The sequence below is a fragment of the Triturus cristatus genome, chromosome 6, assembly GCF_964204655.1.
Source record: "Triturus cristatus chromosome 6, aTriCri1.1, whole genome shotgun sequence".
NCBI lineage: Eukaryota > Metazoa > Chordata > Amphibia > Caudata > Salamandridae > Triturus > Triturus cristatus.
The window spans coordinates 440,133,216-440,160,494 of NC_140589.1; the positions used below are offsets into that span (position 1 = coordinate 440,133,216).

General features: G+C 43.6%; 1 protein-coding gene across 2 annotated transcripts in view; it reads left to right on the forward strand.

The window, feature by feature from the left end:
• Positions 1-27,279, forward strand: part of TINAG (tubulointerstitial nephritis antigen) — an 806,666-nt gene that overhangs the window by 657,038 nt on the left and 122,349 nt on the right. The window contains exon 7 of one of the 2 annotated variants that reach the window (XM_085610863.1): positions 16,763-16,943. The exons of the other annotated variant lie outside the window; for it this stretch is intronic. Within the exon in view, the coding sequence (XP_085466989.1) occupies positions 16,763-16,943 (181 nt within the window). The remainder of the gene's footprint in view (positions 1-16,762; positions 16,944-27,279) is intronic. 2 annotated transcript variants of the gene reach the window in all.

Below are 27,279 nucleotides of genomic sequence, written 5' to 3' on the forward strand. Positions count from 1 at the left end.
GAGCAGGTATCATGGTTCCTACGGTATCCATGGGTGAGGTGGCTCTCCAACCACTTGTCATCCACGGAGTTTCTTCAGGGTCCGCTAGGAAGGGTCCTCTTATTTTAAAATTTCAACCGCAACTTACACATTGACTTGCATTGATCACGCGGTCATGTTCTCACTCTTCACATGGCCTTCCTTGGGTCCCCAACACTTCTACTTCTACTGGGTATAGTCGTGACTCGAGTCATGGTTCACATACCACTATTTTAGTATATGGTTTAATCCCCCCTGGTGACCAATGAGTATTCTGTGCTTCTTACCAGGTTCTATCGTAAAGTATTGTGTGCATTGTGTATATCTCCAGCTAGGACATATCTGTATGTGTTAGTGAGTGTCTTATAATAAATATATATTTTTATAAATACATTGTGTGGTTGTTTTTCACTTAATGAATACCTATAAGATTATGTTCCGGCAAAACAAACTGCTTTAAACTCCTTCTGGACTAAGCCTCTCTACAGCTACACTTAGAGAGCTTTCTAAGGTTGCCTAAGACCACTAAAATCACCATAAGCGTTGTCTGGATCAGTGCAGTGTGTCCACTTACATAAGTGTACATCATATACTGAGCCAGCCTCTCACAATCACTCCCTCCTGCCTTTTGTTTAAAAGTACCTCAAGCCCTTACCTACTGTGGTATCATGTTCCTATTCCTTAGTTGGGATGGATTTGTGGACATTTCACCGCATAGCAAACCCCAACTCACTCTCAATGCCATTGTGTGCTGTGATATATGACGCTTTTTCTTTTTTACTGAGGGGTGCCCCTGTACACCTGCTCCCATTTCCAAACTGCGGATAGGCATTTCTCCTTGTACAGATACAATTCTTTTTAATTAGGCCCTGCAGTGCAGGTGTCAAAATGCCCATTGGCAGGATTTATGTGGTCCAAAGACTGCATATCGTCAAGATGCAATGACTGAGACTAACGCCTAAGAAACAAAAATCACTGTGTATTCTGAGTTTCTGAGGTCCAGAGTATATTCAGTAATGTATTGGGTATATATACCTACCCAGCGCTTTGGGATACTTCTTTTGTGAATACAGTTGCTCAGTGACTCACATATAGTGAGATTTAAGGGACCAAAGTCATTACAATGACCTTGTTGGTGCATGGAACCCTTCCAAGATTCCTAACTAAAGCCATACAAATTCTGCACCACTGTTTCAATTCTTAGAGCAATATACTGCCTGTAGCTTGAACTTTAGGGCTCCCCAATTGGAACTTCCACTTTAGAATCAAATCAGGCTCAAATAACACTTATGAAACCTTCTTAAAGGAATGACAGACAATAGATCCTTATGAATTCTTCAGATACGTATTTTAGTCAAAATACAAAATATGCCATCCATAAATTATCAGCATAGCATATAATCATAAGTAAAATAACTTAGTACAGTTCAGTATGAAATAGGGCATAGATTCACCTTCTAAGAATGGGATTTAGGGTCTCTAACCAGTTGTGAGAGAAACTCACAGTCTAATATTGGAATTTGAATAATGGGGTTCATACATTCGGTGGCAACACATGATTCATAACATTTAAACAAATAGGAAACAGTCTAAAGGAAATATTTCCACATAGAATGCCTTTAGTGATTTTCCAATACATTTTGATTCGATCTTTCTCACAGTCTTGGTTACGCAGTTGAACTCATACTATGTTAACACATCTAGGTTGAGCAAGATTTGGCCTGGGCTCATTATATTCAGGAATCATTTTCTGAGGACTTATTCTTCTGACTTGTGTGAAACTACTAAAGTTTATTTTAGATGCAAAATCAACAATATCAAGTGGCATAGGATGATGTTTAAATAAGATGGAAGACAATTTAAACATAGTTCAGTATTAGCAGTAGCCTATATATAGCGCATCATTTTATTAACAGAAAATTAGAGCTCACATTTCACCCATCTCATGATTCCATCATCACTTTAATTCTTTATCACAGTACATAAATCATTAACTTCGGATTCTTCTTTCTGGTCTCTTCAAAATCTTTTATGTTATCATAAAGTTCAATTTCTATCTTCTGGACTTTGACATCGTCTCTTTTGGTTTCTTCCTCTCTTTGCTGACATCTTCTTATACCAAAAAGTCGTTATCTTCCATGATAAAATTCCTTATCAATATTTCAAGAAAATAAGCAACTTCAAAACTCCTCCACCTACATTACCTAGCTATTGGCCTATCTTTACAAAACCATTTCGAATTGACCTGAAGAGTGATCCAGTTCCTTCCCAGGCACCTGTTTTTCCTAATACAGCTAATTCATGTATTATGTTTGTAATGTTATTAATATAACCATAGAGCTGGTTATCTATGCAAGGAATATAAGAACAGCACTCTCGAGCATTAATGCCTTCCTTTACAGGGAATACATCCAGCCTAAAATGGTATTGCACAATCATAGCCCGTATTGCAAACATTTCTTTGTTAATCACAGTTAAAGCACCAGCAGTGTTAGTAGCAAGCCTGTTAACTGAGGTAGACAATTTTCTAATCTTTATAGTGTTCAGTACTATGCCTACAGATGGTATTAAGGCTCCAAAGATGTAAATGAGAATCTGTTCAAAGCTTTGACTGCTTTGTCTAATAAAATTCTCTAAGGGTATTTCTAAATTATTAGCATGTGAAATCTTAGGAAAAACTAATGAGGCTTTGCAACGTCCTACCCAATTTTGTGGTAACTGGAAATAAGTTGATTTACCACATCCATAACATATGCCTTTAGGGCAAGCTTCTACAGTGGAAAGAGTCATTCCTTTTACTGAGTAGTTATGTTGACACTCACTCCATCCTAACTTCTCTACTGTCTCATACATATTGCTCCTTTCTTATTCACCTAAAGGCTCAATTTAGGAGGTGCTGCCCTAAAAATCTCCTCACCTTTCCCAATAACACGGACAATGTTTGTTATCCTTTCTCCCTTCTCTCCATATATTCTTATCCTTTCGTTCAACTCATCTATAAAGATTCTTTCATCTATGTTAATGTTGCATGTTATATCATGCACATTATGATTAGTAGCACTTTTTTTCATTAGAGGAGGAAAGAATTTCATCATATACTCAAATTGTTCCCTTGCGTTTGACCCCTTATCAGTACAAGAAATATGTTTAGTAGCCCACAAATATAACTTTTCTCCAGTTACGATAGGTTGCATTTTCTGAGGAATTATTGAAATCAGAATAAAACATTTAAATTGAGTTTGGTTGATAATATAGATTAAGATAAGCAGAAAAAAGGAATAAGATAAAGGAAGGTGAAAATGATCTACTCCTTCAGCTCCAAAAGCAGGCATAACCTTTACATATTTAGATATCATTTGACGATACACATTCTCATGCTCTGGGAGGTGTGAAATCTTTTTATCATGCGATGGAGAGCTTGTCACAGATGCAACAGTAATATTGCATGGATTAGGAAGGTCATCTTCCCCCAGCAAATAAACAGCCATTCAAACATAGCAACTAAAATGGCAACTGCTAAACATACAACTATAATTTTGTACTGTGACCACAACACGATCAACGTAAATCTATTCAAGAAACCTTCTAAAGTAAACAACAAAGGGTACTCTAATGAATAACCTATTGTCTCTACCCTATCTTGGAAACTATATGGATCTTTTAGTCTACGTCAACTGGATGCCTTAAGGGGCTATCATCCTTTAACCGTTACCCTCAAATTGTCCTTTTAACATTTGTCAGTTTTCAGTTTTAAAACTCTTTGCAGCTTTTCTCTTGCTGTATTTTGCAGAGGTTCATCAGGGTCTGTCAAACAATCATCTGAATCAAATTAGATTTTTGCATAGTATGTCCCGTCTGGACCAGCATACTTTTGATTCACATTTTTCTCTCTCTTTGATCTTTGAGTCATGAATGTATGTTTGTTCTTGTTCTTCTGTCTCACCATATTCCCTAATCATCCCTGGTCTGGTCTTATGTTTCAACAGCCTTTTTATAAGATTTGTTTTATTTGGCCACTTTTCTGCTCGATATTCTTGATTCAGATATAACTTGTTCACTTTCCACAGTTGAGTCTTTTTCTAAATTTCAGACTCTGGGGGTCTTTAGTATGGCGGGTGGACTTTGTCCGCACACCATAACCCCGGGAATTGGGACCGCCCGCAATGCCAGGAGCGGTCCCGCACCCTCTATTAGGATGCGCCTGCCACACTGGCGGGCGAATCGCGCATTTGAAACATTGCGGCGGGCGGTGCTGAAAGCATCGCCCGTCGCAATGCCACAAAGGCAGGTTGTGCCTTTCAATGCACAACGTGACAGGCATCACACGGTGCCTGCCACGTTGTACATTGAAATGCAGGGGGGTACCATAGATACCCCCCATGTGCACCCCCACCCCCCAGAGTCCCTGGGGGCCCTCAACGGGCCCCCGCAAGTAAACTCTGCATGCCTTTCCGTGGCGGCAAAGGCATGTTTCCGCCCCCATTGTAATATGGCTGGCGGCATCTAACAGACACCACCACCATATTGAACCAAGTCGACCGGGCGGAAAAGCGGCGGACAGTCTTTCCGTCTGCCGCGGACCCCCCAGCCATCGTAATATGGCAGGGGGTCTTTGCTGCATAAATGGCGGGTAGATCGCCCCTGCAGGGCCGGCGGTGACTACCACCGGCCCGGCGGGGGCGATCCGCCCGCCATCTTAATGGGGCCCTCTGTCTCCCTGGCAGGTTGCTGCGATAGATTAGTTTCAGGTTTCCATGAGGTTTCACTGCCTCTGCGTACGTATATTCTCATACTAGCTGTTGGGATCATAGAAGTCACTGGTTGTGCAACCTCCACATCACTGTCTGATCCCTCTGATCCAGCAGGTTGTTCACTGAAAGGAGATGGTGGATTTCTGGACTGGTCTTTGTCATCCTCTTCTGACGCGTCAAACACCTAAAACCTTTGGTGACTAGAAGAATTGGCAGATGTTGACTCTACTTCTTCCCCTTTGTACCTTGCCATGTTGGTTTGAGAGGCGTGAATCTAGTTCGGAAGACCAGCACACTTGACAGCAGTGTGGATAAACAAAATCACCTAGTAGGGTACGCGTCCCCTCTCTTCCAGGCAGGACTTATGGATGTGTTTCTGGATGTGAATCCAATTCTAGGGTTCAAATCCTGCCCTGGTGAGCCTCGTACTGCTGGAGTTGCAAGGTCAAACTGATGAGAGATAGAATGCACCACATCAGACAATCCTTTGCAGCACATGAGAAGCATGTCATCTTTGATATTCAACAGGACCGCTGCTGATACAGAGGATATATGCATTGCTCTCCCCATCAATATTTAATGCAGAGACAATCCAGTCCTTTTGCATTGGGTACTTCGGATACTCATGGGCAATAGAGGAAGTACATAAAGCTACTTAAGTGATGTAGCAGCACAAGCTTTTGCTAACTTAGCTTTGATAGTTACATTCAGTCTTGCTATTACTCGAAATGCTTCCAGTCTATAACCACATTGAAATCTTTGGTCAATCTCTAAAGTTGTACATATCATCTGCATAATCTCACTTTTAAAGTGTGTTCCTTGATCAGAGTCAAGATGAGCTGGCATGCCGAATACCAGTATTAACTCCTGCAACAGTAGTTTGGCAAGTGTTAGACTGTTGCATATTCAACTGAGATAAGCCTTAACCCAACAAGAAAATAAACAGACAATCTCAAGGATATACGATAGCAGATCTCAACGAGGCATCTCCAGGAAATCTATTTGGAGGTGATTAAATGGCCCATCAGATTTTCCAATGAGACCCACTGTTACTGCTACTCTCTTGTACATGCTTTGCTTTTGATAGATCATACATCTCATACAATAATCATATGCCATGACTTTAGGAATGAAAGGTAAACACCATTCCATCACTTTGTAAATGAGTCTGACCATGCGTGTATCATGCCATAGATAGCAAAAGAATATCTGGTAATACAAGCTTTCCCTCACTAGATACCCGAATATCACTAGAATCGTTTATACATCCCATTCTTTACCATATAGCCTTTTCTGTTTCTGGGTCAGGATGTTGAAGCTCTCTTAATTCATTGAAAGTATGTAAATTTTTCATTAACATATCTGTCACTGTGTCTTGTTGTACATTACATGGTTCGTCTAAGTGAAAGGTGCTGGACTCAATAGCACATTATCGGGCAACTTCATCCTAAAGCGATTATCAATTGTGGATAATTTATTTCTGATCTTGTGTGCAGCACATTTCACAACAGCAATCTCCTTTGGCAATCGTAAAGCATTCAGTGAATTTTAAACAAGCAGTCCCTTTTTAATCGGACTGTCAGCAGAAGTTAAAAATCCTCTTTGTGGCCATAACTGCCCACAGTTATGAACAGCTCCATACTGGTTATCTGTGTAAATAGTGACTCGTAAACATTCTGAGGTAAGGCAGGCTCTGGTAAGGGCGATCATAGAATCTTATTTACATCTATCTGTGGTGCCCTTCATGTTATCATTTTCAACATGTTTCTGCCTTATAACAGTTCATTGAGTGTCTCTGCATTCCATCAGGACAGAGGTTCCATTACCTTCCCAATGGCTGCCTTGTGGTATTAGTTCTCTGGCTAAATGTAAATATAGTCAAAATGTGTGTAGAAACAAAATCAAAAGTTGTAACCAGTGGTACAAACTGATATAACAGGATCTAGGTTCTTAACCTGTATGTAAAAGCCAATTTATGTGGGTCATCATATTTGAGCTTCATGTCATATGTTTTTAGTTCTAAGCCACTTAGGACAAATAGAAGAATAAACATAGCATAGATTAGATTAAATTGTATCCACTGCTGTGAATATTTGTTTTTCAAATCTAAAAAGAAGCCAACACAGGACCTCCTGCTTAGGCATTCAATATAATCCTGCAAACTCAAACCTGCACACGTTTGCAGAAAACAACATTCAGTGTGATATGGATCTAATTGGGTGTTTGTCATAGTTTCAATGGTAAGAGTCAGTATATTGTTGATCAGGAAAAGAGCACACACATTTTTTTCTCCTACCCATCCTGAAAGGCCAATTAGGCACCTGAGGTTTGGAGCTGTTACCAAATAAGTTGCTTGATTCCAGGAAGGAGGGAACTATCTCCATTATTAATACATTGTGAGGTAATCTGGTTTGGGCAATAGTTATGTGCAGTATGCACACACCTTGCCAGGTGGTTGGTCTTTCGAGAAATCTGCATCTGCTGCTCCATACAGAGCATGGCGATGGAAAGCAGCAGAGCATTTTAAGTTGGTGACATTACATGTGATGTGAGTAATACAGCGTGCTCTTTATGTAATAACAATAGCGATTAGCAATGTGCTCCTTCTAGTCTTCTTAGTAGCATTTCAGAAAATGTGATGGGAGTCAAATGTTTTTATAAATTGAGCAGTAATGGTGATATCGGTATAGTGTATGCTACCATCTTAGAAGAACACTGTTTCAATGTGAGCATATAATGACACAGTATACACTGCTGCCTTCATGGAAAATAATTTTGTCTTAAAATCATCTAGCTAACATAGGATAATCTAATAGAGAATTCATTGTCTACTTTTTTCATAAAGTGCTAGTGGTATAACATGGGAATGTTTTGTGATAAAACAAACAAAATGTTTTGTGATAAAAGCCCTCGAAGATGTATGTGAATGTAAAGATGAGATGGTTTTGACAAACAAGGGGACAGGCATACTGTGATCTTTGTGTTTCACAAACTACTGACTAGCATTGGGTTACGGTTTTTTAGGGTGGATGGTCAAGAGTAAAGCTGGCAGTCGAATTTCAATGTAGCTCCAATAGGCTATTCCCCTATAAAGTTTGTTGAGTCCCAATAGATGAGGTGTATTATGCGGATCGAAACTGTAATGCTTTTGATTTCTTGGTATTCTTATTTTTGAGAATCAGCTCCTATTGTCTCTTCTTTGTATTAATGTGTACCATAACAAAACCTGTTGCAATCCTTTAAAATAATTTTTCTAATAACATACATAATGTTGTATTTCAAATAGTATTTGAAACACTTATTTTCCAGTACTAACAACTTGTAGATATTTTGATAGCATCACACATCATTTTATCATTCTGCTATATATCACGTGCTCTTATTTTATTTATTTGCTTTATGGTCCTGTTTCACTTGTGAGCAAATGAGATCAAAGTGTCAGCGTAATTCGTTTCCTGCATAGGAATATGTATGGTGGAAGAGGTGTGGCGCAGTAGCCAGGGTGCCTGACTCCGGACCACAGGGTTCACGGTTCAATCGCCGGCGGCAGGTTAGCCCAGCACTATGTGGCTCTGGGCAATAGCTCGCTTAATCTTCCCAACGGGCCCCAGTGCCAGTACACCTCTTCGTAGGTAGCTGTGTGCTTTCCAAATGCTGGTATTTCGTATTTCATATGTTCACAATAAAATAACCATATTTAATAATGTTAACAAATATTCTGTAAAAACCTACTGCAAGCACCAGTAGCAAGCCCTTAAACATTGCTCAAAATAAAAAAAAATGAATCATGGTTGCTGATATATTGTAAACAACTTTAGATTTAATAGTTCAATGTTTAACCTACATAACTTTAATTGATAAAATCGATGTACTCTCAGGGCCTATTCACAAACTGCAGTTTTCCATTTTTTAGTATGATTAGTAGCACTATAAAAGTACTAATGATAAACAAAAAATTGATAATAACAAACCTGCATGTAGCGGTGTACACCTCTGCCTCTCCTATCTTTCTCGTGTGGAGATCTCTGCCCTGATTGCGGCAAGCTCCGCACATGTACACCTTTGATTTTGTAGTAAATGTAGGAGAGACACGGTGGGGGTGACTGAAAAATGAGGATTAGTTACTACAAAATTGGAGGGTTTTTGGGAAGGGTAAGAACTAAGGGGCTAAGGGAGGTTTCAGGAGATGGGGACATGTGATTCTACACTACTGTGGAAATTTACACTCTGTAATGTTGACGACTCAAAGGTAGTACATTAATTAAAGAGTGTAAGCATACATGTACACATGCAGATTTACTCTCCTGTAAATTAACCATTGTGAATAGACCCCTTATCAATATTACCACCTCCTAAAACTTACTATAAGTATTTGTGTTAAACATGTATTTAATTTCTTTCATAACACAGACCTTATCCAAGTAGATGTTAGAGTACTTCACAGAAACGGGAAGAGGGGAAGCAGTTTTGCCTCACATCAGGTGCAGGATATGATGTAGTTACTTTACAGTATGTATTGTCATTGTGGTTGCATATGTATATCTGTTTGAGAATACTTCAATTGGGGATATGGGAATCGTATGGCATTCAATTGAGGATGATGCTGTTCTAAGCTAGTCCTCATCTTTAGAGAAAAACCTGGGAGGAGCAGCATACTATTGAGGTCTTGGTATTTCATGTACTATGGAGGAGAAAATGATTTATGATGCCAGTTTTTTCATTGATATTTTTAAGTTTCTTCCTCGGGTAATGGGGTGTGTTAAGTTTCAGCACTTTAGATATATTATTACGTGGCAAAACTTTGAAGCAAGCTTGAATTGAAAGCCATTCAATTAGAAATGGTGTAACGTGTTTAGGGTGTGTCTGCTGATAATCAATTTTTGGGAAGAGTTGAGAACAGCTTTTAAAAAGCTATCTGGAATAAAACATGTACTGCCTTGTGAGAGAAATACAGAATTATCATGTCAGCTTATTCTCACATTACCAAAACATTTTTGGCTTACAAATATAAATATTGTATTTTTTTATATTTCACTGCCAAATCTAAATTCCCTGAATCCCTTTACATATCTGCTGTACTTGTATCATTAGACACCTGAACATGGGGATCAGATGACAAATATATGCAAAGAAGGTGATTTGACTGTTACATAACAACACATTGTGAGAACGGTGTCTATTTGTGATGTCCCAATAGCAGCCAGTTTTGTACTGTAGGATATGACGAATTTTTTGAAAAATGTCCTATTTCTGAAGAGGTGTGCAAGTGTACTGCATACAGAATTCTTTTAATATGCTAATGAGGACTTTAGTTATGGCATTTGTTGAACTAACACTAGTAAAACATGCACTGAGGCATATATTTACTAAGACTAGGTAGCAGTGATGCAAACTACTGCAAAGGAGCAGGAGTTTGCTCTGGAAAGGTAAACTCTTGACAGTGCTAAATATACTTTGTGCCCTGTTGCGTTAATTAGACATCAATGGGGGATGATCTATGCCACGGTTACTCATAGGACGGCCCGCGGGCCGCCAGCGGCCCGGCAAGCCTTCCTTGGCGGCCCGCGGACCTTGGAGACATCCTACCTGTGTTTAAAAAAAAAATGTAAATAGTGTTTGCAAACACTGCCGGTTGAGGCAGCCCGGACTCTGAGACTCTGCTCTGTGGGGGCCGGGGGATTCCAGTGATTGTCAAAGTGGAGATGCAGGGGCCTAAGAGGTGCAATACAACAAAGCTTTATTAACATGTAAATGGTCTTTTAAAGACCTGTGAAGGACTCGGGTGCGGCTGTGTGTGCGCGCTGGAAAGCTGTCTCAGTGTGGCTGTGTGTGCGTGCTGGGAAGCTGTCTCTGCCCGGGCTGAGGGCTGACACACACACAGGGTGAGATGACAGAGGGTGATGGAGGGAGGGAGAGGGAGTCAGAGGGAGAGGGAGGGAGACAGAGGTTGACACAGGGTGACAGAGAGAGGGAGACAGAGAGGCGCAGTCTGGGGGAGACAGAGGGAGGGAGGCAGAGGGAGGGAGAGGAAGGGAGACAGAGACAGGGAGGCAGAGAGGGAGGCAGAGAGGGAGACGGAGGGAGAGGGAAAGGGAGGGAGAGGGAGAGAGATAGAGAAGGAGAGAGATAGAGAGGGAGAGGGAGGGAGACGGAGGGAGGGAGAGAGACAGGGAGAGAGACAGGGAGAGAGACGGAGAGATAGAGGAAGGGAGACGGAGGGAGGGAGACAGAGGGAGGGAGACGGAGGAAGACGGGGGAGGGAGACGGAGAGATACGGAGGGAGACAGAGGGAGACCGAGGGAGACCGAGGGAGATGGAGGGAGAGGGAGGGAGAAAGGGAGGGAGATGGAGGGTGACGGAGGGAGGGAGACAGAGGGAGGGAGCAGGAGACAGGGAGGGAGACAGAAGAAGAGAGACAGAGGGAGAGAGACAGAGGGAGAGAGACAGAGGGAGGGAGACAGAGGGAGAGAGAGACAGAGGGAGAGAGCCAGAGGGGCAATGGAGACATAGGGAGAGAGACAGAGGAAGGGAGACAGAGGGAGGGAGATGGAGAGGGAGGGAGGGAGGGAGGGAGAGGGAGGGAGACGGAGGGAAGGAGATGGAGGGAAGGGGATGGAGGGAGGGAGATGGAGGGAGGGAGACGGAGACAGGGAGGGAGACAGAGGAAGGGAGACAGAGGGAGAGAGACAGAGGGAGGGAGAGGGAGGGAGACGGAGGGAGGGAGACGGAGGGAGGGAGACGGAGGGAAGGAGACAGAGGGAGGGGGAGGGAGGGAGACAGAGGGAGGGAGACGGAGGGAGGGAGATGGAGGGAGGGAGGGAGACAGAGACAGGGAGAGGGAGGGAGAGAGGGTGGGAGAGAGGGAGGGAGAGAGGGAGGGAGAGAGACAGAGGGAGGGCGACAGAGGGGGAGACAGAGGGGGAGACAGAGGGGAGACAGAGAGGGAGGAGAGAGACAGAGGGAGGAGGGAGACAGAGGGAGGAGGGAGACAGAGGGAGGAGGGCGACGGGGGGAGAGAGACAGGGGGAGAGAGAGACAGGAGGAGAGAGACAGGGGGAGAGAGACGGGGGGAGAGAGACAGGGAGGGAGAGGGAGGGAGAGGGAGGGGAGGGGAGGGAGGGAGGGAGAGGGAGGGAGAGGGGGAGGGAGAGAGGGAGGAAGGGGGAGGGAGGGGGAGAGGGAGAGAGAGAGAGAGATGTGTGTATGCCGGGTCTGGTGGCTCAGTGGACGAAGGTGTCTGTTGCAGGGACCTGTGTTCAACCTCATGGTCACAATTTTTTTTTGCTTTAGCCCCACCCCTCCCCCTCTGACCCCGCCCCCACCGGTGCGGCCCTCGGCCACAAACCCCACTGTAAATTTGGCCCTCGAGAGAAAGTTTGTGAGTACCCATGATCTATGCAAACATCCATAGGTTTTGAATCAAAGCCTGGCCAACTAAGACAGCCTGACCACATGTTGAGTCAGAAACGAATAATCCCGGCCCCAGCTATACCTACGTAAACAATTGTTGTTCAGAGATTTCATTTTTGATTTGTGTTTTTGCATCATTAGATAAGTAATTTAACTTGTTAGACATTGTTGATCCAAGCCAAATGTTTCTGGACGATATTTAAAAAAATGGAGGATGTGTTGAAGTGATGATGTAATATATTCGGGAGCCATGAGGCTTACATATACTTCATTTTGGTGTCAAGTAGTCTTATAGAGACAGACAATAGCTTCTCACAGAAACCCTTCTGCCATTTTCCAAAATCGCAGCTATAATAGAGGAAGAAGAGAAATATAGAGAAATTAAACAAATAATAATGGCTTTCAATCCTTTTTTGTATTCACCAAACAATGAGCCCGATTCACAAAGGCATACTGAGACAAAAGACTAACTTTACGACTTTCGGTATTCACCAAGGGTATTTATGAGTAGAAAAGTTAGACTTTTGTCTCAGTTTAGCTTAAGTTTTGATCCTTAAGTCTGAGACAAAACTTAATGCTTTGCTGGCATCGGGAAGGCGCGAGCCACCCAACGCTACGGTGCTCATGTGCGTCGAACGTCTCCTGGCCGTCCGTGCACATGGCAATGGAAATCCTTCAGGTGTGAGCACCGGAGGGATCTCCTTTATTCCAAAGCATATAGCTTCCCCAGCTCCCAAGGCTGTTCTGGGTTTTCAATGAAATGCCAATCAGTGCGCACGGCAACGTAATTTCATTGAAAACGAAATAAAATGAGCTGATCGGCTCATTTCACTGCCTTGGTGTTCAGGGAGCTATCTCAGCCCCCTGAGCACATAGTCAGATTGGAGAGGTATCATTAGGAAGGGAAGAATTTAGACTTTGCAATGATACCCGTCCCTAGTTGATCTCTGCTTGGGGATCACTGTAAGAAGGCGATCCCCATGCAGAAATCATCCCAGTAGTCACTAGGGAAGGGTGACTACCAAAGTTTCTAGGCATATTCAGTATTTCTGCTCTCCTGGGTGGCAGATGGAGGCAATAGCCCCCATCTAACCCTCTCAGGGCAAAGAAAGCACACTAGGCACCAGGGATTTTTTTAAATGCATATTTAGGGGCGGGCTGCCTAAAATGGTCATGCCAATGCCCCATCCCCCAAACTTCCACCACAGTCTTTCTACCCGTGGGGGGGGCAGATGGGGACAGAAAGCCCATCAGACACCAGGGCTTTTTTTTATAAAAGAGGGGTGGGGGCTGCCCACAATGAACAAGACCACGCCCCACACAAATGCAATTGGAAATATTCTCTTTGCCCCCCCGAGGGCAGATGGAGGCAGTAGCCCCTGATCTGCCCTTCAGAGGGGCGAAAGCACACTAGGCACCTGGGATTTCTTTTGTGTGCATTAAGGGGTGGGGATGTCCAAAATGGGCATGCAAACTGGACAGCCTTTCTGCCCCCAGGGAGACAGATCAGGGGCCATTACCCCCCGATCAGCCACCCGGGGGGGCAGAAAGCCCACTAGACACCACGGATTATAAAAGATGGGCAGGGCTGCCCACAATGGGCAAGACCATTCCCCCACCTAAATTGCATTCCAAACAGTCCTTCTGTCCCCCTGGGGGTAGATGAGTGTATTAGACCCCAAGAGGCCCCCATGGGGGCAGAAAGCCCACTAGGCACCAGAGATTTGTTTTGTGAAAATGTAGGGATGGGGCTTCCCAGAATGGGTATGCCAGTGCCCCCACACCCCCATCAAAATGGGCACAGTATTTCTGCCCCCCCCCCGGGGCATATATGAGCAAACCCCCCAATATGCCCCACAAGGGGGGCAGAAAGCCTACTAGGCAAAACAAACTATTTTTCTTTCTTAGTGTAGGGGTGGGGCTGCCAAGAATGGGCAAGCCAGTGGCCCCACCCCCCTAAAAAATGGGCACAGTCTTTCTGCCCTCTCTTGGGGGACATATTGGGGCAATAGCCCCTGTTCTGCACCCCCATGGGGGCAGAAATCCCACTAGGCACTGACACTGTTTTTACAATATACCTAGCTGTGGATTGTGTGTGCTAGTTCATCCGGCACCTAAGGAAACCTAGAAAACCTGGACATTTTTAAACCTGGACACCCAGAGTAATCCATGATGGAGTGGCTTGTGTGGCTTTCACTAGGTTCTGTAACCCAGAATCCCTTGCAAACCTCAAACTTTGTAAAAAAAACATATTTTCCTCACATTTCTTTGATGGAAAGTTCTGAAACCTCCACCCACCCAGAATTCCCCCAAGTATCCTGATAAAAATGGCACCTCACTTGTGTGGGTAGGCCTAGTGACTGCAACAGGAAATGGTCCAAAACACAACGTGGACACATCACATTTTTCCAGTGAAAACAGACCCTTTTTTCGCAATGTGTCTAGCTGTGAATTTTGGGCCCTAGCTCAGCCGGCACCTAGGGAAACCTAGCAAAACTGTACAATTCGGAAGACTAGTCACCCAGGAAAATCCAGGATGGGATGACTTGTGAGGCTGTCATCGGGTTCTGTTACCCAGAATCCCTTGTAAAAGTCAATCTTTGCACACAAAAAATCCATTTTCCTCACATTTCTGCGATGGAAAGTTCTGGAATCTGTGGGGAGCCAAGAACCTTCACCCACCCACCATTCCCTAAGTCTTCCCATAAAAATGCTACCTCCCTTGTATGGGTAGGCCTAGTGCCTGCGACAGGAAATGGCCCAAAATGCAACGTGGAAAGATCACATTTTTCCAGTGAAAACTGTCCCTTTAGAATGTGCCTGCTAGCTCAGTCGGCACAAAAGGAAACCTAGCAAACCTGTACAATTTTGAGAACTAAACACCCAGGGGAATCCAGGATGGGGGGACTTGTGCGACTCTCATCAGATTCTGTTACCCAGAACCCCTTGCAAATTTCAAACTTTGTCAAAAAACACATTTTCCTCACATTTCTGTGATCTCACCGAGCATGAGCCTGTAGTCAGCAATCAAGAGTGCTTTAAAAATGTATTTGCTTTTTTAAAGAGTGCAAACTTAACTAAAGGCTGGTAGTTACGTTGCTATGGGGAGCTCATTGTACATTCATATTTTCGAATCTATGCACACATGCAGTTCGGGTGAGCAGACACATCCACTGCAGATACATTCACCTTGCTGTTTGATCAGCTACTTGGCTGAAAACTTCATCTTGGAGGAAACTAGCTGCAGATAAAAACATATTTGCCCTTTGAGACTCACATGCTCATTAGTCATCAATCCCTTTGGCCCTTGTTCTGGCTAAACCACAGATAACACAGTGAAGATCCTCTGCTTTCTGATTGGTTGTTGGAGGTGAACGAGGGGTAGCCATCAATCTTCTAAGTGGATGGGCATTGGGTTTGGTTGTCATTGCTTTCTCAGATTCTTGTTGTGATTCACTGGTTTCTGCTCTTTTGTGACACATTTTTTCCAGACCTTTTTCCACTGTAAATGATCTGTACCACTTGTTGTTACAATGATAATTATTTGATCCTCTTCACTCATGAGTTTCAATCTTTCGTTAACTTTGTCTTGTGGTATTTGTGCAGAATCTTATGCTCGATTCTGTCCAGCCGCAGTCAATATCAGCTTTTCTTACTGGTTAGTTTGGCTTATGACACATTTTTCCTTGTTGAAGGAGTCCTCAGATTTTGTAGTTAGATCACTCTGTCAGGAGGGAAAGATCCTCTGCTACCCCCTGCTTCGCTCATGTTTATAAATTTGAATCAAGCGAAAACCTGAAACAAAAACAGTATTACCAATATTATGGCTAAAACACATCATTATAAAGCCGCCTTATTGGAAAATGGAGAGGAAAGGTTGGTCTGAGGAGTTATTTTCTGTCTCTTTAAGAGTACTTGACCCCCAAAACCTAAGTTTTGACACCCGAATGAAGTATATAGGTCTCATGGTTCCTGAAATATTACATCATCAGTGCAACACATCTACCATTTTAAAAAATGTTGTCCAGAAAAAATGTGCCCGTATTAAAAAGTGTATTTTGCATTGTTTCACTTTAGCACTTTGGATTATATCACTGCATTAAGTGGACTTATCGGAAGTATTCAACAACACACCTACTGCTGTGACACTTCTAGTAATGGCTTAAGAGGCAAATCAGTTGTTTTCTGACTCCTAGAAAAGCTTTTATTGGTATAGATGGAACAGCATTATGGTCTAGCAAACCATATGCAAGAGAGGTTTTTGTACACTGTGCATCCTAGAATGAATTATTTCAAGGTGTTCTCAGATGTGGTGATTTAGAAAAAGGAGGCACAGTGAAGACAAGTAAATGCTCCTGAGCACACAGTTTGGTTAAGCTGGGAAATTGGGACTGAAATCAGGCCCTCTGAGTCTGGTCCCTGCAGCTTCGTTTAGCCCTGAGCCCCACAAAAGCTTCTGACTGGCCTACACTGATGTAATATAATTTGAATGTGTACTGTGCTTTTTAGGACCCGAAGCAAAGGCGCGCTTAAAGATTCAAAACCTTTATTCATTTTAACCTACATGTTATTATTTTTCTTAGATTGGTTTCGCATGCTTGCTATCCATTTGATGCCCACAATGATGACGAACCTGTCATCTGCTATTTGCGAAGTGCATACAATCAGAATGGGAAAAGATATATAATTGATCAATGTCCGAACGAGATAGAAAAGTCAAACCAGATCTATCAATGCTCCCCTCCGTACAGAGTGCCTTCCAATGTAAGTTTGATGTATTTCGAAATCAATTATATTGTGTTCCTCAAATGATTAAAATACATTTACCTGTGCTTGTCTCACCAGTGGGTGCTTTATTTGAAAGATTATCAACCACAAACTTCACTACTAAAATGTCAGTTAAACATTTGTGGTTCTCCATTACTGTATTAAAACAAAATTAATTAGAATGTATCTAATTGTTTATTTGTTTATTTATTTATATGGTCATTGATATATCTATTAAAGTATAAGTAAAACAGCATCTTACAGTACAGTAATGGAAGATTCTACATCTAAATGCAAACATATATGTTAGTAAAACAGGAAAATCGGGAGCAGAGTAAAATATCAAACAGGACAGATTAACTTGTTAGGCTTTAGCCAAAAATATGAGCTTGTTCAGGGCCTACAAGAACTTAAAAAGTATATGGAATGGGCATATAACTTGAAGAGAAATCCACAGTTTGGAACTACAGAGAGAGAATTCTTGATTTTGTGGCATTGTTGTCATTCTTCTTGGGGCATCCAATATTAGAAATGATGTCTCCTCATCAGACTGTGCAGTGGGTTTCACTATACCCCCAGTCACCTCTACATCTCCCATGAGTTTAGCCTCACACTGCTCACCCATATCTACTCACAGAGTCCATAACATCATTACTTTTGTTGCAGAGTTAAGTGCCCTATTGCCACGGGCCTTGAGCCTTCTCTCTTTAAGACAGCCTACTGGCCCCTACAAATACCTACTCTGAAGACAGCAGCCTGACAACAGGTGTGGTGAAGTTTAAGATGTGTCAGGCATTCCTCATTAGCCAGGAAGGAGATGAAACACCAGGGGCCATATAAATCACAGCGTGCACTTTCTCTGTTTGTGCTTCAGGGTGCATCAGGTAAAATAAAAAAAGTGTACTCAATGACGCTGAATGGGCTGCAGTGAACACGTGCCTGCCCTGGGAGTAGTGCATTCAAGCGAAATACGGAGCGGCTGTTTACAAGCTGCTCCATGTTTCTCTGTGAAGGCAGCAATCCACCTGCACTTTCAAGAGGGGATAAAGTTAGTGATTGCACCAACCTGCAGGGGGATGTTTCGGGGTCAATGGGACTCCTCTTGCCCCCCTGCAGAGAGATGTCCTCAGGAGGCGCACTGACAATGCACCACCCTATTCTGGCACACTGTCAGTGCATCTCACCTCCTCATGCAAGTGCAAATGAAAGAGATTTAATTCTTGCATGTGGCCACACCCGATGCAGCGCTAGTGCTACATGGGTTCCAGTGCTATCAGTAATACAGAATGTACTGCACAAGCATCTGTAGCCCCTTCTGTAATACCAAAGTGCCCTGGGGTATACAAACAGGGTGCACACGCTCGTCACGCCCCTAGGCAACTTAGTGTAATACAACCTGTGATTCGCTATTGACTTAATCACAGCATTTTAGCTTGCCTGGCAGGATATTCCATCCTTTGTCAACTGCCGGTTTTTCAGTACATATTATTGAGTGAAGCCACATTCACTCATTTGTCCAATGTGGTATCTTGCCATCCAATTTCAAAAATGAAAATTGCTCAAATGCTGTTCAAAATTTTGATTTAGTTTTTTATATTAACCTTTCAATGAATGCTTTAAAAACCCAATGGGGAGCTTTAAATTACAAAATCTCTACCAGAAAATTATCCAATTATCAACTTCTGTGTAAAAAAAAAACTGTGCTGCACAAATTAGACTTTTAAAATGGCGCACAGACAAAAGGGGAATGAGAGCTCTGATATCAGAGTTTAAAGACAAAGTTGTACAGCCACAGATTATACAACAGTTCATATTTTTTGTAATTGAATATTTCATTTGTCCTCCAAGGAATAGATAGTACAAAGTAATTCTCTTTAATGTTTTATGCATTATGGATCTTTTTCTTGCTCACATCTCACAGTTTCATTCTTAATGATAGCCTTCCTTGGCCTTTTTCACCTCCTCTTGTGCTGGTTGAACGATTTACGGAATCTTCTTCAATAAAATTGCATCTTATGGAGGGGTGATGGTAGAATGGTTGTCACGCAATATTTGCCATAGAGCGTATATGTGAAATTATCATTTAAATTCTGGTGCAAAGGTTCTTACTTATTTCAAATGAATAGGGGTCTGTTAAGAACACAAAACACTGAGCAGACATAGATATCTGATGGGGTCTTATATATAATAGACACGTATGTGCATATGAGGGGGGCATGAAATATTAATGAGACAGGCTTACTTCTATCAATTATAACCCAAAGGGAGACCTATGAATGATGGTGTTACCGACAACCGTATATGGAATTCTCAGTAGAGAAATGGGTTTTCTGAAACTGTGTTCCTGACTTCCAATCCTAAAAAAGCACATTGGCTGAATTGTAAAGGTGTCCAACAATTTTTTTCTGACACATTTAACGATGATTTTACATTGAAAGGTGTTCCATTCATCACTTTACATTTGTTTTTTGTGTGAATTGAAAATTATAACAATATTCTACTTTTAAACAAGATATGTGTCATTTAAATGTGTGCAATTTTTGTTTAAAGTTAAGAAAATCAGTGTCACAACAATGTTAAATTTGGACATGCATATTCTGCATTGCATTGTACACACTAGTAAATCCATGTTATTCCACTAAGGAATATATGCTAATTAATGAGTGATGAGAGATAATCCTCTAATGTATAATAATAAATAGTCTTAGGCTTCTCTCCCATATCCTTACTGGTCCCAACCAGATACCACAAGATCCTTCCAGTATCCCGTACTCAATCAAAAACTAATTCCAGTTTTTTGTAAGTTGTTGACATATGTTTCTCTAAATGTTTGTTTAAGTATTAGATTGAAACTCACTACAGGAACAGAGGTCTCATGAGAACAGTTTGCCCTTGGAGTTTAAGGGCCCAATCACACATAGGGTGCTCGTTTCCTGTTTGCACCACAGCGCATCTTTACATTTAAAGTGGTGTGCAGGGCGCAAACAGGGAAATTGCACCATAATGCAGTGAATGCGCTGACCCCAGTGCAGCCGTGAACTCGTGCAGCTCTGGGCGCAGTGCATTCAAGAAAAAATAGAATGGCTGTTTCAAAGCATCTCAGTGTTTCACTGTGCAGACAGCAATCCGCCTGCACTGTGATTAGGGATCCCTTTGCAGACGGTGTAGTGACTGACTGCACCCACCTGCAAAGGAATGTCTCAGTGGTTCAAAGGATCCCCTTTCTGCCCCCTCCTGGGTTGTCATCAAGAGGCGCACAGTGAGTTTGCCACCTTTTTCTGGGGCACTTTCAGTGTGCCTCCTGACAGCTTCTTTGGCTTTGCGTCCAAATCCAACATACGGCACAGGCACAGAGGTATTGAGATTCCTTCATTTGCAAGGGGCCATGCCACCATGCAAATGAGGGAATGTCCCCTTGAGATAGTGCTCACGCTACATGTGTGCCAGTGCTATCTGTATTACAGAAAGGGCTGCAATATCATTTGCAGCCCCTTCTGTGATACCAAAGTGCCCAGGGGGAGGCACAATGCTAGCACCCCTGGGGCACTTCCTGTAATATGGCCCCTGGTAGGTACAACTTCAAGCATAGAAGGCTTATCACTCTTTACATTGTAAGTCAATTGTGTCACATTTGACTATATGAAATGAACAAAACAAAATAAAAACATACAGTATTTCAATATGTTTCAATATGAAGAATGCACGAATGGTCCATTACCACAATTGGTATATTCTGCAGTATTAAAAAACGTGCTGTACAATATTTTATGCTGAATGTATACTAGACACACTTTGCAAGGAACACCTAAACAGAAAAAAGGTGCATTATGAACTGATGGCTCAGGTTTTACAAAGCACAATTGGCCACCATTATACCGCAACACATTCTTATTTCTTTAACTACGGTTGCCCATTTCTAAAATGTTGTTTGTATAGTTTATTTTAAACTTGCATCGTTCACGTCACATTTAATTCATTTTTTCGATTAAACATATACACTAGATCTTTATATGTGATTCTTGAAATGTCTTCAAAAGAACCTATCAAAAATATTAAAATGAATGCAGATGTTATACTATGCTAGCCCTGCAGCAGCAGAGTTTGGTTCTTGCCTATTTACATTTCCATTATCCTAGTACAAAGCACTTGGGGAACTTGATAAAAGAATAATGCACTTTTTCAGAACGAGTTCAAAATCAAGGTTATCTACGAGTTCATTTATATACAGAATTGTTTCATTTTCAAACAAAGGACATTTCATTATTAACTGTACCGCAGAGCTCTGTACAGCAATAATAGTCCTGGTTCATTTGGCTTAGCGTGAAACATGCCCAGTGTTTCAGAGTTAAAACAAGTTCCACTGAAGCTTATGATTGGATTTGTGTTGTGTCCCATCCAAAACCTCCTGTAGTTTTTATCAGGTGTGGGCTACAGACAGCTTTAGCCATCTGTTAGCAAGTTCTAATGTTTGGAATACATATAATACCCTGTATGGGTATATTTACTAAAATGTTGTATCCACTTTGCATTGCGAAATTGATGCAAATTGGGGCAAAACGTTTATTTTAAATTTCCAGTGCAACAATTATTTTGTTCTGAGGGGCGCGGCCAACAACATGGGGGACTAGACGTATCCAACTGGAGCTCCGACAGCCCAGCATTGATCCTGTTAAAATCCTGCCTTCCTAGCTCAGTCTGTTCATGCATCGAGGGCATTAAGGTGACTCCACGCAACACGACAGCAAAATAGCATGCTGGAGATACTTGGAGAGACATTACGAGTGCCATTCAGACCTTGTACGAACTGGAGGCTGCTAGCAAAATGGCAGCTTGCTGCGGAGGACTACGCCCGCTATAGAGAAGTGAGACAGGGGGCCCGGCACTCAAGCGGCTAAGCCAAAACTACCCTGATGGGCCCAGAGAGGGGAAGCTTCCCCCTACAGACCAGACAAGCCTTCCTCCGAGATCCACCTGAGACTGCTATGCTGCAAGGGGGAATAGATGGGCGGCCTGGTGAGAACCGTTACTTTAACGAAGGCTCTACACCGTGGCCAGACCACTCCCCTATTGAGCGCAGAGAGCCCATGCTGGTTACGAGAGTGGGACAAAGACCTGGGTGCCAGGCATGGCCAGGCTGAGAGTGGCCCCGTTGTATGAGTCCTGTGAGCCCGTGTTTGACCTGGAAGAGGTGAAAGTGAAGGCCAAACACCTGGGATCCAGCTGGCAGTGCACAGGCGGGCATTACTGCAGCAGCAGAGACCCTCTGAAATTGGGCACCAGTCCCTCAACAGAGCGCGGGACACCCAGAGTTCGTACACCACCCCAGACCTGGAGGTTACACCGTGAAGGCACGACAGCAGTGAAGGCTGAACACCTGGGGTCCAGCCAGGCAGCACGTAAGTGGACATTGCTGTGGTGGCAGAGATCCTCCGATATTGGGCACCGGTCCCTCAACAGAGCAGGGGGACCATCAGAGATCGGACACCACCCAGGAGCTGGAGGCTACACCGATAAGTCACGAAAGCTGTGTGCCGACACAGACAACACGGCAAGCAAGATCCAGCACCACAACAGGGCTCCCAGGCGGGCAAACACCCGGGGGGACTTTGCCGCTGCAGCAACAGCCATGGCAGAAAGCTGTGGGTTGTCGGGAGAGGCACCTCAGCAGTAGGACAACAGGGCCCTCGACAGAAGGGGGAGCCCACAACATCCCACAGACCGCAATAAAACCCATGAAGATTGAGTGTGGTGGGCTGAGACAGAAGAAAAGGCTACACGGCCAAAGGGAAATCAGCACTATCTAGAGGCCCCCAGGCTCCGTCGCTGGTGATAGCCCCACCGGGAATGGACAGCCCCCTGCGAAGACACAATTCAGATCGACAACTAAAGGGTCGAACCAGCCAGACCCCAAAAGACACGGCAAACAACTACTGGAGGCCGAGATCTAAAACGCTACCGCAACTGGCCGGTGCCCTGGTGGGGCTGCTGTCTCGGTGGAAAGACACCAATGTGTGATACAGAATAGGTACTAGACTCTGCTCAGGTAGACAGGTCACCCTCAAAACAGAAGAGATAGGCCTGGGAAGGAACCCGGGGCTGTGAGATACTCAGTGAGCTCGGGGTTAAATAGTCAAGATAAAAGAAAGGCCTGCATATAAATGCCAACGTTCGCAAAGTAAAAGTAATTGGTGCAGAGATTGGAAGGAACAATCAAGACGTAGCCCAGATCTATATCCCAAAACGTAACCGAACACATTATTGCCTAATGGCAAGAGACAAGGAACCGAAGCCACAAAGACAAGGGAAAATGGACAAATATGCGAAAGTACTGGCCGTTCCCCAAGCAACAGCGGGGGAACGGTGGAGATGCCTGATAATGCAATCCTTTGACAGGTGATACAATCCTCCAGAGAAGTATTAGAAGGTAAAATAGAAGAAGTCCGCTCTGACGTTACCCTACTGAGACAATACCTATGCAACATATCTGAAAAAGTCACACTAGCCCAACAACGCATATCAGAGGTCGAAGATACAATTCACACCCTTCACAAGGAGGTTACTTGTCTTTCGGCCTCCATGAAAGAAATCATGTGGAAAGATGATGCAGAAAATCAGCACATAGGATCAACCTACGATTCATATATGCTTTCCTGAGACCATTGAGGGATCTGATGCGGGAACCTTTCTACATAAATGGCTTAAAGACTCTCTTCCGAATGCACAGTTCTAGTCCTGTTTTGTGATTGAGTGGGCTCACAGGATGCTGGGCCTGAGACCACTAGCAGGGGCTTTTTCACGGCCGCTAGTCGCCCGCTTTCTGAACTATCAAGACCAGGACCTGATACTCCATGAGATGCGGTGGATAGGGGAGATCCAACTCACCAAGACCAAAATAATGGTGTTCTCAGACTACTAAAGAGAGGGCCAGAAGCAAAGGAGGACTTTTGATTCAGTCAAAGAAATATTAAGAAACCTTCATATTCAATACATGCTTCTTGTTCAGGCGTAATTAAAGGTCATCCTCCAAAGCAAAATATTCTTTTTTCAAACACCGGAGGAGGCATGGAGCTAGATAGAAGAACGTCCCCACCCCCCAACGCGGCAACAAAGTGATACAGCTGGATTCCCTGCAGTGGGTCACACACCAGACATCAACCCCCGGTCGCAAAGGCGAAACTGAAGCGTGGCCCGGGATACACAGGCACGCTGAAGAGAGGTACCCCTCTCAGATGGAGGAGGACCACAGAAGATGTAATCCATGCCTCAGATACAGATGAAGGTAAGCTACAAATTAAAACTAGGAAGAACCTCTCAAGGACCTGCCCGAGAAGACATTCTACCCCTGAGCCCAAAAAACTGGAACTCTCAATCGATTCTGAAAGTGCCCATCTGCTTTTGCAAAAGATCACCTGTCTGGAGGAACTGGAACCGAACACAGCAGCAGAAGAAAACCCCTTACAACTGTGACATGAAGAGAGCAAGGAAGGATGAAACACCCTGGGCTAGTCTGAGGCCGAAAGACAGTATGACGGACATAGGGGCCTTTTTGGGACTCTTCTAATACATCAAAGAACAGTTTAAAAGTCTAGTAATCAGACATATCCCTAGTTAAGTTGTTGTTGTTCCTTTAATAAGGAGATGGGGGGCCTACAGACTTCTCAGGCTTAACCTACGACCTACGACACAATTGACATGTTGACAGTTCGGGTTAAGTGCGTGGGAACTGGGAGAGAGTGTGGTGGGAGAGAAGGGGGGGCGAATATTACTTCCAAGGAAAAGGGAAAAGGGCAGCTTAAGAGTTGTAATAGAGCAGATAGACATCAGGAGACAAATCCACACTTCTGTCAGCAAACAGACAGAAACCATGACAGAACCAACAGTGCAGACTCGTAATGAGGAAGGGTACTCCATAATGACATGGAATGTCAATGGCCTAGCCCACAAGATTAAGAGAGGGCTGGTGACTAACTATCTAAAGAGACTGCAACCAGATATAGTCCTCCTCCAAGGCACCCACTGTGCCTTTCTAGGAAGGGGAACATACACAGCACTGGCACATGCAGGATTCTCCACAGGCTCCAGGGGGGTGGCGATCCTCATTAAAAAGACACAACCCTTTCATATACATAGAAATTGGGTGGATCTAATGCCACATATACCGCAGTTCATTGGGTTTGGGGCAAAAGAACTCACCCTGATTAGTGTCTACCCACCCCCAAGACTGCAGCAGAAGACCCTGGACAAGGTAACGGAGATCCTACTGATCTCTGAATCCTCTACATGTATAGTGGGAGGGGATTTCAATGATGTGACAGATCCGTCTATGGATCGCACACACAGAAGCATTGAGCAGCTAGGGGACACAGTGGTAAAATCATTAATTCTGGCTACACAACACCGCCTCTATGAGACTGGGGATAGGGTGGGGAAGCTTCTAGCATGGCTGGGATAGAAAGAGAGAGAAACTAGATGGATGTCCTCCATACATAGGGGAGGTAATATACTAACAGCAGCACAAGACATAGCTGACCCCTTTGCAGGCTACTACATGGATTTATATGAAGCCAGGACCTTGTCAGAAGGTCCCAGAATTCAAACCTACCTTTAGTCGGTCAACCTCCCCTCCCTGTCCTCAGAAGACTGAGAGGCTCTAGAGAAAGAACTTACCCTAGAAGAAGTAGTAACGGCAATAGGTAAACAAAAAACTGGGAAGACCCCAAGACCAAATGGAATACCAGCTACATTTTTCAAGATGAATTCTAGACTAGTCCATACTTATTTTAAATGTACCTGGAAACACAAATAGGGAATATACTCCCCCTGACCTCCGAATGGCCACAATAGTAGTTATCTGTAAAGCTGGGAAACTCACAACAGAGTGTTTTTGCCTTAGATGCGGAAAAGGCTTTTGATGCCATACACTGGCCATTCATGAGACAGACACTAAGGAAATATGGCTTTGGTCTGGTATTTCTGGCTTGGATTGAATTATTGTACACCTCAGCTCAGGCGAAGGTCTGGGTCAATGGTGCAATGTCAAATCCATGCCCAGTGGAACGGGGCACTTGACAGGGCTGCCCCCAATCACCCTGATATTTGCATTAGAACTAGAACCACTAGCATGCCTAGTCAGGGCCCACCCTGACATAAGCAAGTTTACCCAGATACCAATTCAATCCACGACGAACCAATCTGACTATATACTGATGACATCCTACTATATGTCAACAAACCCACTGTGACACTCCCAATCATACTACACATATTTAAGAAATATGGACGACACAGGATACAGAATTAACTGGAATCAATCCAATCTTTACTCAACTAGGGGACCTATCAACACGTGAGAATTCCCTTGCCAACTGCACGTAGAACATGAGGGATTTCAATACTTAGGTACCTACATTACTGCCAATAAAACGTTGCGCCTCACCCGCAATATACAGAGGATCGTAACCAATTTCCATGGCAAGGTAGAACGATGGAGATGGCTACCTTTGACTCTACTCAGGTACAGCAGCAATGTTTAAAATGATCACACTCTCAAAAATACTGTACGTTCTCCAAAATACCTATAACGCGATACCCGAAGACGTTTTTAGAACAATAGTTGACGAGGTGCAAATTTTATTATGGGATGGGGGCCAGCCGAGGATTGCACTCGAAACACTCCAAGGCAATCAATACAATAGTGGGATTGCCCTCCCGGACATACGATCATATTACTGCGCAGCGTATTTGATAGCCATCAACGAATGGGGACACCTACCAGGGTATCACCCAACATACACACTTGAGAGGAGCCAATTTGAATCCCGCACTTGCCTTCACTACATATACGGGGGCAAGGGACTCCGACAATTCGTACCTGCGACCCAGAGGTAGATAGTGGCCTGGAAAGGAGCTGAGAGACAAATTCAATGGGATACGAAACGTACAAAGGATACCCCAATTTGGGAGGGCACATGCCTACCAGAACTAGGGAAGCTGAGGGGGTTTGGGCCCTGGGACACAATCAGAATATCCAGACTGGGAGACCTCCTTGAGGGCAGATCACTGACCTCCTTCAGCTCCCTACAGCAGGAATACCAGTTAAATGATAGCCAGAGATATCAATACCTACAACTACAACATGCATGGAGGGCTCAAAGGGTTGACACGTCCAACATACCCGAATACGCACACTTGAAGGAAGACTACTTATGGGAGAAATACCTGAAAAAGCCATCTCATTGACATACAAAACCCTAATGAATAATATCCAAGATAATCTACAGGGTCTTAGGGCGCAATGGGAAAACAACCTGAAAGAACTAGAAGACGTAGATTG